This window comes from Rhopalosiphum padi, chromosome 2, assembly GCF_020882245.1.
Source record: "Rhopalosiphum padi isolate XX-2018 chromosome 2, ASM2088224v1, whole genome shotgun sequence".
NCBI lineage: Eukaryota > Metazoa > Arthropoda > Insecta > Hemiptera > Aphididae > Rhopalosiphum > Rhopalosiphum padi.
The window spans coordinates 46,458,214-46,470,738 of record NC_083598.1 but is presented as its reverse complement, the minus strand read 5'-3'; the positions used below and the strand labels follow the sequence as shown (position 1 = coordinate 46,470,738).

The 12,525-nt window shown below is 31.8% G+C and overlaps 1 protein-coding gene across 9 annotated transcripts in view; it reads right to left on the bottom strand.

The window, feature by feature from the left end:
• Positions 1-615: 615 nt before the first annotated feature.
• LOC132923276 (ephrin type-B receptor 1-B) overlaps positions 616-12,525 on the bottom strand; it is a 125,438-nt gene continuing 113,528 nt past the window's right edge. For 2 of the 9 annotated variants that reach the window (XM_060987152.1, XM_060987151.1), the window contains 11 exons: positions 12,035-12,195; positions 11,556-11,840; positions 11,220-11,460; positions 10,998-11,109; positions 10,827-10,897; positions 10,115-10,165; positions 9,860-10,003; positions 9,215-9,474; positions 8,269-8,478; positions 7,810-8,162; positions 616-3,526 (listed from right to left, as the gene is read on the bottom strand). In XM_060987152.1, coding sequence (XP_060843135.1) covers positions 3,259-3,526; positions 7,810-8,162; positions 8,269-8,478; positions 9,215-9,474; positions 9,860-10,003; positions 10,115-10,165; positions 10,827-10,897; positions 10,998-11,109; positions 11,220-11,460; positions 11,556-11,840; positions 12,035-12,195 — 2,156 coding nt within the window. In that variant the 3' untranslated portion in view covers positions 616-3,258. Of the gene's footprint in view, positions 3,527-5,470; positions 5,583-7,809; positions 8,163-8,268; positions 8,479-9,214; positions 9,475-9,859; positions 10,004-10,114; positions 10,166-10,564; positions 10,583-10,826; positions 10,898-10,997; positions 11,110-11,219; positions 11,461-11,555; positions 11,841-12,034; positions 12,196-12,525 lie in introns of all 9 variants that reach the window. The other 7 variants (XM_060987160.1, XM_060987154.1, XM_060987153.1 and 4 more) reach the window with 7 other exon arrangements.

Below are 12,525 nucleotides of genomic sequence, written 5' to 3'. Positions count from 1 at the left end.
CAATTGAACAATAAAAATGAATGAAAAATAAATACATTAATTAAATTAATACATTTTATTAACATAAAACAAATATATTCCTCGCTTTATTTTAGAATTTAAATACACAACGCTATGCAAATGCAACATCATAGTATCACGTAGGTATATACAATGCACGTTAATATCTACAGTAATACCCTAAAATAAATGTAAATCGATTATGCATACTTTTTTGTTGCGTGTCAAATATACATGTTATACGATTTGAATAATTGTATACGATACCATTGATACCTATTATATCCAAATGAAATATAGTAGTATGACTAGTATGAGCATAATATAGGAACGTGTAAACGACATCGTAGTTTCTGCGTAAGTCAATATTATAGTAAACACATTTGCATATCGCACACAATTTAGTATTTATTATGGTATGAATTTATGTGCGCGTGAAGAAGTCACATATAATAGGTTGTATACAGCTGGCATCGGTGACTCTCGCAGTGCCGTTTTGGTGGCACTGTGTTGTGATTTTTTTTTTAATTTCATTGTTTCCAGGACAATTAATAAGTGGACTGATATAGACATTTTCTAGGCGTAAAAAAATATAAAACACATCAGTGTTAGAAATATTTTTCTCATTGTACATATAATATTTTATAATATATTGTTGAGTTATACAATACACACACAAAGCCCGTTTTAATAACTCTACATATATGGACATATACAATGTATACATATTATAATAATAATTGATAATAATAATAATAATAATAATAATAATAATAATAATAATACAATAATGATAATATATGTCGTATAAAAAAAATAAATAATAAGTTTAAAATAAAGTCGGGTGTGAAATCGTTGTTTACAAACTGTACAAAAACGAAAGAATCGAGCGGATAGAACGACAAAAAAATGTATATAATAATTATAATAATAACAACATGTTTTACTAAATAGTATTTATAATTATATATAATATATAGTATAAATAATAATAATAATGACAATTTATTTATACAAAAATTAATAATATTAATTATTATTTAAAAGTAATGTAGACACATTCTGTTGTGGCCGATTTTACGGGGATATTATAAAATATTAGAGAATATAATATTATTATAATATCGATCGAATACGGTATTTTTTGATATTCGCTAATTGTTTGATAATTTTTAATTTTCACACGGGATAATAAAAATATATAATATTAGTTATTAAACACTATATAGATATCATAAAATATTAAAATGTTTACACTAATAATATAAAGGAATTATGGGATATTGCGAAGGGGTGGGACGCTAGTAATAATTTAATTTTGATTGTTTACATAATTATTATTTTAATGATGAAATACATGATGAGTTTTGTAAGATAACCAAAACTATAAGAAAAAAAAATGAAAATATTGGAAATTATAAGAATAAAAATAAATGAAAACTGGCAAAAAGTTGTAAGTCGACGTAATATTATAGTATAATATTGTATATGGACGGAACACAGTGAAACAGCAGTAACTATCAATTATTTTTATTCATATTATACTCGGTTATTCAACGGATCTATAGATTACATTATTATTACATTTAATAGAATTATTATTATTATTATTATTATATTTAAGTCATTCCCCCTATTCGTTGTTAAGTTTAGGTTTGAAAACATTTTGTAGTAAACTTTTATCGCGCGTAAACGAAAATATATTTGAGATATACACAGGCTGAGATAGTGTTATTTGTTAGTAACATAATAACGTATTGATTCATCGGTTAAGACTATTTTAAAACTTTCAAATAGACGTATCATTATAATGTCATAAAGTACATTATGCCAGTTTTGAATGGGAAAAAATTAAACGACTCGTGTGGGGCAGTGATTATACACAACAATAGAATAAATTAAGATTACATAATAATATAATAAAAAAATGAGGGAAGGGGGGATCAATACATTACTAAAAAGTAAAACCTATACACATTTTTTATCCTCATCGACGCTCGATTTATGGGAATCAAAAAGTTGGTAAATGGTATTATTATTAATATAATTATTTTGTATTTTTTTTTTTATCACAGTTAATTTTTGGCAGACGTTTTGACCGGTCTGCCGTTAAAAATATTCATACAATAATATTAAACATATTTTTTTCATCATTGATATAGATAAATAATCTTATTGCAATTTCAACGTCCTTTGCTAAACAAATTTCTGTATTACGTATCAGTAATCGCACAAGTTTACTCGAAACGCGAGTATAACTTGCCTAGGTATATTATAATAGTTAATTTACATTTTTACACATATTTTATAATACAATAATATTATATACGGGACGATCGTAAAAATACAATAATTTATAAAAACTAAAAAAAACAGTCTGGTTGTACAGAAGACAACAATAATATGTACACAATAACGTCTTAATATTCTTAATTTTATTTACTTATCTTTCTTTTTGTTTATACACAATGTACATGAAATAATTAACACTAAATACACGCGAAAAAAAATATACGTAAGTAGGGTGGTTGAAAAAAATGTACAATAATATAAATAATTATATACTTTAACGTTGTATCCTCGAACTCGTGTACAATTCGATGAAAGAGTCCGGTTCGATTGAAAACAGAAAATCGTACGCACAAAATATATACGAATTATAACATATTAGGTTAATTAATTACGAAATTAATCAAAATTTCACAATATAAATAGGGGCATTAGCTTACGTTTAAAAAAAAATGTATTTTTTATAATTCAGTTAGTCGGTACATTGAACGAATAGACGAGTGTGATGGCATCGGTGATACTTTAGGATAGGGGATGGTGGGGGAGAAGTATACAATACCTAGTTAATTTACAGAGACGATATATTGCTGAATATATAGTAAGTCATTGAGAAAAAATATACAATATATTATATATAAACATGTTAAACGCGTACTTACAAAGATAACGTATAATAGTTATATATAGTAATAATTAATAATAATAATGATAATATACAGGTACAGTCTAGATCATATTGAATAAGGAAAAATATATATATATTATTATAACATTAAGTCTCGACGTGCCGTCGTCATCGTCATGATAGTACGCGTGTCATCGTTCGTCCGGATATATACATTTCATATAATAATATATACATTGATACAATACTATTATATTATGCAATAATATCATATAGGAACCAAAGGTCGCCACAGCCGACATCTCTACGATGATGCGCACTAACGTGTCCGGTTTTTTACTCGCTTACACGAGAAAGCCCTCGGACAGGTTGGCCGAGAACTGCGCCCGCATGGCCTGGATACTGTTCATGATCTTCTTCTGGTGACCGACCAGTGTGATGCCCAGCGCCGTCAGGTCGGCTACCGTCAGTCGGGCCACCTCCTTCGGGCTCACGATGCCCGCCTGTTCGAAGTTGTCCAAGTACCGGGCCATCTTGATCGAGCACAGCCACTCGTTCACCGATCCGAATTGGGTCATGTCTGGCGCGTCCGAGCTCAGCGGGTTCACGGACCTGTGGGACAACACCGAATACATTTTAATATATTGTTATCAATTTATCATTATCATAAATATTATATTAATAGGTATGTGATGTCATAATATCATAGGTACGATATAAATTATTATACATTACACGACGTACACGTGGACGATATACCTACAGGTACGCGATAGTGTATTTATACTACAGTGCCGTAAATGGAAAAAATACGCAGGGTAAGAGAGTGAGGCTACATTGAGACATTCTATTGTTATATCGTATGTTAGCGTTATGTTTATTGTAAAGTAGAATCCTTTTATTGTTTTTTACTTTAAAGTTAATACAATATGTCTTTAGGTTATAAGGACATCCTCCTATTGCACCACTGCAGCGTATATCAACGTATACCTACGGAAGATAGATTATTCTCTATCGTTATTGTATTGACACGACTATACTATAATATAATATACGATAGCGTGGCGTGGCGAGGCTTCCAAAATGTTGAAGGGTATTGAAGAATAAGGTATATATATAGACGGTATTATACACGGTGTGCGGATATTTGTTATAGAAATTTTGTATTTTGTAATGGTTCAGTTGAAATGAACTGATTTCTTATTTTATTTAATAAGAAGAGCTAATGATTATTATATTACATTGTGAAATGTTTGTCTTTGATAATATTATCAAGTCGTCACGCCACCATTGATATTATATCAAGATGTAACGTATTGTAGAAATACACCCGATAGTCAATATATAATATGTGATCAAGGCGATGAGTATACTTTTATGTGCTTTATATATATTATATATATATTTATTTATTGTAAAATGCACTAATAATGCAGTATATTGTGTAGGTATACACTCGTTTGTTTCGGTAAATTTTTGTGATTTTGGAAAAAATAACTTTTACGTGGTTATCTAGTAACATGCACTAAGTTTTTGAAATAAATCTATATAGTCTTTTGCTATTTTGTATTAAGTTTTTTTTATGATAAATCACAATTTTTAATTTTATACTACGAGATTATAGCTATTAATAAGAATAAGAACAATATGGTGAAATACTTTACACACCAACATTATAAAATTATATAAGTTATAATTAGTTAACTATATATTGGTTTAATATTCGATATTTTTTTAGGTACATTAACATTTTTTAAATGCGCGTCTTACTATTAAAGTCAATAATAATTTAAAACTTATATTAGACTCATAATACTATACTTTTTTTTATCAAAATCACAAAATTGAAAGAGAAAACAAAATAATGGTATCACGTTGAATTGATCAATCACATAATATACAAATATAGATAGTGAAACTAGAGCGATTTACCAAAGTATATCTTCACTTAAGAAGAAATTGAGGGAGAGATCCAGTAAACTAGATGAACTATATTCTTTATGTGTACGATAATGCGCGTTATCGTTTCGGTGGGAAAAAAACAAAATAACATATACTCTATAAATTGTAATACTAAAAAAGCGTATTAGCCGTATATAAGCGGCGGAGGACTTTGGGAAGCGGTTGTTGCAGGAAAAACAAACCAAATGTTAATTATATTATATGTACACAATGCAAGGAAGGATATGGGTACACGTACATCATTGGGGCATAATATTAATCGGGGGGCGCCGATTATTAAATCGTATAATAATATTAATGTTATTTGCATAAAGCACCGTGTGAATGACCGCAGACGGCGGCGCTAATAACTGATGATACCGACAACAGTAATATTAACAATGTTGATGATGATGACGATGACGAATTAAGTCAGGTGAAAGGGGGAAGGGCGGGATCGTGTATATATATAATAAATACTAACTATATTTGTACAGAGATATATATGTATTTAGGTGTGGTATATACGTACATACATACATACATACATACATACATACATACATATATATTTATGTATAATATATATGTACGTTACGCCATAACGGGTATTACCTTTTCGCGGATAGCCAAACAAACGGTCTCTCATTCGTGATGAAACGACACCCAATCCGAGCCACACTTAAATACGACCGGCACATAATACGGGTTAACAGGCGGCGGACGGCTGTCCAAACATGCAAAAACCCAATGCGTTTGTTAACGATAAAATAATAATAATAATAATAATAAATTAAAATAAATAATTGTACGTTAACAAAAAAATAAAATAGTTATAATACCAAGAATATAATTTTCAACGGCGGCAACATAATACAAATGTTTTAATACGTTGAAATGAAAAAAAAATAATTGAAACATAATATTATTATTATTATAATACATAAATATATTATATGCGCACTACGTCGATATCAGCAAAAACCAAAGCCGATGTCGAATAAAACGATGTCATGACGTAATATATAATATACATTATTATGGTAATGTGTTTATACCTTTATGTGACGATTTCGAGAAGTTTGACATACGTCACAAACATATTATATGTGTACAAAAATATTCATATAATAAGTATGAAAGCCCAGTTATATAGTGTTTCCGAAGGGCGAGAGAGAAGTAGCGTATGTATGTGTGTGTGGAGGACGGGGGGAGGGATAATACGGATGAAATGAAAATAGACGGTGATAGAGAAGCAAAGAGCAAAATAGAGAGACGCACCCAAAGTTCTTTTCGGATTAATATAATATCATCGTGGACAGATATATAATATTATTTAAGTGTTACAACGACTGTATAATAATAATAATTAAAATAATAAAAGTTGTCGTTGCCCATCTGGGACAGAGGTGTACATACATAATCTATGTATGTTGAGAGTTTATCTTCATTAAATTGTTGTAAAAAAATAATATGCGAGGTGAAATTGCATTATTTCCCTTTTTTTAGGGGGAGGGGGGTTGATATGTACGTATACCACGCGAAAACATTAAACTTATACTAGAAGTTTTCTGGCAGAAAAGTTTTTGCCACTATTGGGTCTTCTCAAAGTCAACAAAACGCGCACTCTAACTTGACGAAATTCGCTCAACAATTCCGGAGGTTAGATTAACAACGATTGTACCTATACATACTTACAACATACGTTTCGTTTAGTTTCTACGCGACGTTTCGGAACTATAATTTAAAGGATCTCCCTATCCTCCTCCTACAACACACTTTTCGAGACGGAGGTGATTTTACACTAGGTTTTCTGACATTTATTATTATATTCGGATTTTATATGATTCGGTATAAATTGTGTATATAAGTAGTCCCAGACGAGTTTCCGATTCGCTCAGATGGCGCGATATAACAACTGTTCGGTGAAATGATTTCGGAAGATATGATATTTATGAGGGTTGCACCGATGGGTATATAATATAATGTTATTTTGTTTTATAATAAGTAATAACTCGAAAGACTATATACATAAACAAGTAAGGCACGAGTCGGAACAATGTTAAGAAATAAATTACGTTACTGAAAACGAATACTTGGAAATTGTTTCCAATAATTGTTTTTGAAGTAAAGAAAAAATGTAAAAAATATTAAACTAGAATTATTTTCCACCAAATGTTCAGATCAAACGAGGAATTCTGATAACATATTTCTCAAGAGGTATTAAATATCAGAGAAAAAAAAATGTCATATTCAGTTATAAATTTGAAAATTTTTTATTTACTACGCACATTCCTATACATTTGCCATTTAAAAATGATTTTAATCGAAAATTTTTCACCGACGTGTTACTAAATAAAATAAAAAATACAAATTGATAAAATTATATATTTTTCTAAATATTTTATAAAATATAAAATAACTAATTTTGTTTATGTTAAGTAAGACTATACTAGTTTGTAAAGTTCATTGAAATAATATTGTAAAAATAATTTTACACAAAAACAGATATTAACGAGCTACAAGTATAATTTACATATGGTTAATATATTCATAACCTTGATAAATATTAATTAATTGAAGATAATCCGTCATAGTATGACTCCATAAAAATAATAATGAACGAAGCAATTACTAATGAAAAAATAAAAAAATCAAAGCTCCAATCAGCAGTGGCATCAAGTATATAAAAATATACAAAACATAGTACTCAAAATATGAACGAATATGCAAAGCCCAAGAGAAATTAAAATAATGTATTATGAAACCGAATAGTAGATCGGAATAAATAACGATTTCATATACACGATAAATAATTGTTTCCAATAATAATTAATATAATTAATTAATTTATCGGAAGGAATCGATATTTTTATATTCCGGTCTACTATATATAGTTAGTGAGAAAAAAAATAAATATAAGAAGAAATAAACCATTATTGATAGGTTTTTACCTATTCTGGGCGATCCGCCTGAGTGTGTCCGGACACCTTATGAGCTTGTCGAGTGTCTTTACGATAGACAAAAACACCGGTCGGTGCGTCCTTTCTTTTTGCCAGCAATCCAACATTAACTGGTAAATGGTCTCTGGACAGTCCATGGGCGCCGGTAACCGGTAACCCTTTTCGATGGACTTGATCACGTCCTGGTTACTCCAATTCCAATATGGACGTTCACCGTACGACATCACTTCCCACACGACAATGCCAAACGACCATACGTCCGATGCGGAGGTAAACTTGCGGAATGCTATGGCTTCGGGTGCGGTCCACCGGACCGGTATTTTACCGCCCTGGAAATTTGAAAACTGTCAATAAACACACAACAACAATCCGGTTAGTCCGTCGTTTAATACAAAACTGATAATCATAATTTTAATTTTGGAAATATATGTTCTCCAAAGATTGACTTACCCTTGTGGTGTATGCTCCTTCAGTGGTGCTCTCGATCTCTCGGCTCAAACCGAAATCTGCTATTTTACACACTAGCTGAGCGTTGACTAGTACATTGCGTGCAGCTAAATCACGGTGCACGTAATTCATTTCGCTGAGATACTGCATACCGGACGCGATGCCTCGCAACATACCAACCAACTGTAAGACTTGAAACTTTCCATCGTTGGCCTACATTAAGTTACATAAATACAGATTATACACGTGAAACATCGATATTTTTCGTTGTTATGACTGTGATAGAGTTATGATTAATAACGCTAAAACTGCTTATATCATTACAGAATAGAGCTGTTCGTATCTCTCTAAATAAAACAGTCCGAGTCGGTTCTACTAATGATAATTACAAAGAACTAGGCGTACTTCCTCTAAATCTCTTATATAAAAAATATTTTATATCATTTACTTTAAAAAAATTATCCTAAATTCGATCCGTATAAAAATAAACGTGAATCTTTAAGATACAATCTAAATGTCAGTTATTCAAAAAAAGGTATTGGTCAGAAATTTGTAGACTATTAAGGACCAACTTATTTCAATTATCTAGAAAATAATGTTAAAAGGTATCTTAGATTTAATAATAATATTTATATAAATAAATATTTATCTAATGTTTTTTTTTTTTTTTTACATAACTAATTTGTAAATTTCATTACCTAGTTTATAAATTTGTCATTGTTTTTTTGTTATTTTTGTCATAATTGTGAATTGTATATTATGCTATAATTTAATATTCAAGAAAATAATTTCGTAATAACTCGCTACCTTCAACTCAAGCTATGCTTAAAGAAGGTAGCTAAACCAAAATGTTTATTCAGTATACTAATTGTACATGTATTTATATTATATTTAATAAATGGTTAAAAAATAAAAAATGATTTTGAATGTAAAATTAGTATGAACTCACTCTCAGGAACGTATCCAATGAACCGTTTTCCATGTATTCGGTGATGATCATCACCGGGTTGGATCGTGTGACGACGCCTTGCAGGAATATCACGTTGGGGTGTTCAAATTGTCCCATGATTGAAGCTTCGGTCAAGAAATCGTTGCGGGCCTTGTCTGAACTACCAGGTTTTAGTGTTTTGATGGCCACATCGACTTCGACGGAAGGAGACCCGAGAACTTTTAATTTTCCTCGGCACACGTCACCAAATTCTCCACCACCTATTGGGAAATCAACATATATCGTTTACATGCACGTTCGATTGATTGCATGATATAATGGTAAATAATTAAGAAAGTATGTTATAGTGGCAGTAAGCGCGAAAGTATTTATGTATCGTTATTATTAAGACTGAAAGTTTTACGCTTTTCGATACATTTTTCAGAGTCATTCGATGCTTGTTTCTTTACAAACGTTGTGTAAATAAGCAATACAACTTTATTCAATATTATTTTGAGAACTTAACAAAGTATAATAATGTTGTAGACAAACACAATGTTAAAATACTATTATAAGTTATTAGCTCGTATCAAAATCACACTGAGTAGAGCAACTTTAAAATTACTAGTCCTTTTTTAGTTTTTTATTATCATTAGTATCATTTACCTATTATAGCTTCAATGGTGATATATGAAGCGTCAATTTCTCTGGCGAACTCTTTAACTGCTTGATTTGGGTCTTCGTATGTATGCGGGTCAATGTACGACCTAGACGTGGTTGAGCCAACTTGAGTAAATAGAGGCGTGGTCACTGTAAAATTTATAAAAGATCAGTAAAAATCTGATTGAGTTCTTAAAAAACTGTTGTTAATGAAAAAAAATATAAGGCGCAAAAGTGGAAAACTATTAGCCATGGACTTACTGCTGCTAGTGTGAGTGGCAACTATGGGAGGATTGTCCAAATTGCAATGCACTGGAAAACAAAAACAAAACACAAGTGTTCACACCAAAAGCACAAAGCGGAATGCAGGCAAACAAAAATAAACAAAAATGTTAGCTTCCGTCAATCAGCAGTTTGCGCCCGATGGTTATTAGGACAAAAAATAATATTATGTAAATGGATATACTAAGAGCAACATACACGGATAGAGGGAGGTACAACAATTATAGGCATTATTCAACATATAAGAAAAAACAAAAAATAACAAACAAACTAACATATTACTACCACGTGGATCTAATTAACTTGGAGTATAATATATATATGGTGAAAACGGAATAAAGAAAAATTCATAGTTGTTGAGGATATAAAACGTGTTCGAATGAAAAATTATCTATTAATTATCTAGGGAAAACTATGTAATACACTTACTGTAGGTAACAACAAGTCCTTTGGATGCATGTAAAACACACGAAAACATGAAAACTAGGTAGTGCACATTAATATATAGGGAAACAAAAGATAAGTCTGTGTGGAATTTTGCTCTGAACTAAAAGGAGCGAGGGTTATTAACGACGCAAGTTACCGTCGCTGAATAGTTATTTATATTTTTTACTTGTAAAATTAACTAATGTAATGTGGATCCTAAATGTTTATTTATTTTTACTTTAAAATTAAATAACCGCATTTTTACCTTCTCCATTCCTGTATTCTAACGTGTCACAATCGCTTGGTTGTTTTTTGTTGCATTCGTCATTGCTCCGACTGAAAATGAAATGGAAAATATGTTAAGTCATGAATGAAATTACTTTGTCAAAAGGTTTAAATCAAGTATTGCAACGACAAGAATAAAAAAAAAACGCACCTCCTTAAGAACAATACCGTCATAATGATGACGACCACTAAGACAACCACTACCGCGACTGTGGCACCGGCGATTATCCGGACTTCCATGTTGTCTTCGTCACCAATATAAGCTAGAATGGACAAAAAATAATCCGTTAGTAAACGATACACTTTCAATTCGAGCAGCCAGACGCAAAAAAGGGACGACGGCCTCTCATTCTCAACAATCAATTTGTTTTACCCGTGTCATCTTTAATCCCGTTTTTTCTTTGGACTTGTTGTTGTGTGTTCTTACCGCTTCCGAGCAATTGCCCCGTCGTTTTGTAAATGGTCGGGCTGTACTCGCCCCAACCGTGAGCGGTCTTCGCACGCACCTGGAATCCATAGTCCGTCTTCGGCCTAAGTGCCGTAAAAACCATGTGTCTGTCAGCGGTGAGTTTGTTACTGACATTCGACTCGTCACCTCGGGGATAGAACTTAACCTGTGGGTGGAGGGAAAACAAAAATTACAACATTAGAAAACGTCCTCTTATCGAACATATGGCGCTTTCTATTTGAGGGTTGTCGCAATACTTACTTCGTAAACTTCGACGGCAGCATCATCATCGCCAGGATCGAAGAAGCTGGCCATGGGCGGGTCCCAAGATAACGTGATCTCGGACGCCTTGACCAACATAACGCGGACATTGTTGACAGACGCGGACTTCACGGAAGCTTCCGTAGTGGTCACGGCTATGTCAACAAATTGTCGGTTCTCAGATGACGTGAGGTTACTGACACCGTTTTCAGCCCACACGTGAAATTTGTACGTGGTGACCGGACTCAGACCGCTTATCGTTATCTTGGTATCATTGAACACCTCCTGGAAGAACCACATGCAATCATATAATATTATATATATATAACTTACAACGTAGTATCTATAGGTTACTTGTATAGTGACAGACTGTGCACGATTAATCATAGAAAGAAATAGAGATATAAAGAGAGAAGATTGAGATAAATGGACATATTATATTTTATCTACATAAAGTATATTGTGTGTATAATACTCACGTTGTTGGGCATGAACACAACGGACGGACCGCACATGTCGCACGTCACCCTGTACACGATATCAGTCCTACCACCGAGGAAGTTCGGCGGGTTCCACGATAGCGTTACAGTTGACTGGTCTACAAAGTTGACTGTCAAGTTTTGCGGTGCTGAGGGTGGTTCTATATTAAATGAGGAACAAAAAAAATAAATATTTTTGTTTATATATATTATTTTGTATAAACATATTTATTATAAATTGTTGTGCGCGCACGAGCGTCGGTGGTGGATATAAATATATAATAATATTATTACTATTATTTACGGCCGTAAGGTGAACAAGTAAATTCTAAATAAACCGAGCGCGATCATAGGAAAGGTAGGCGGTCTGGTATAAACACAAACGGAAGAGAGAGAGAGAGAGAGAGAGAGAGGAGTGATAAAGAATGAGAAGTGGATAGATAGGCGACTGGAAGCTCGTATAATAATAATAATAATATGAAATGCCTTTC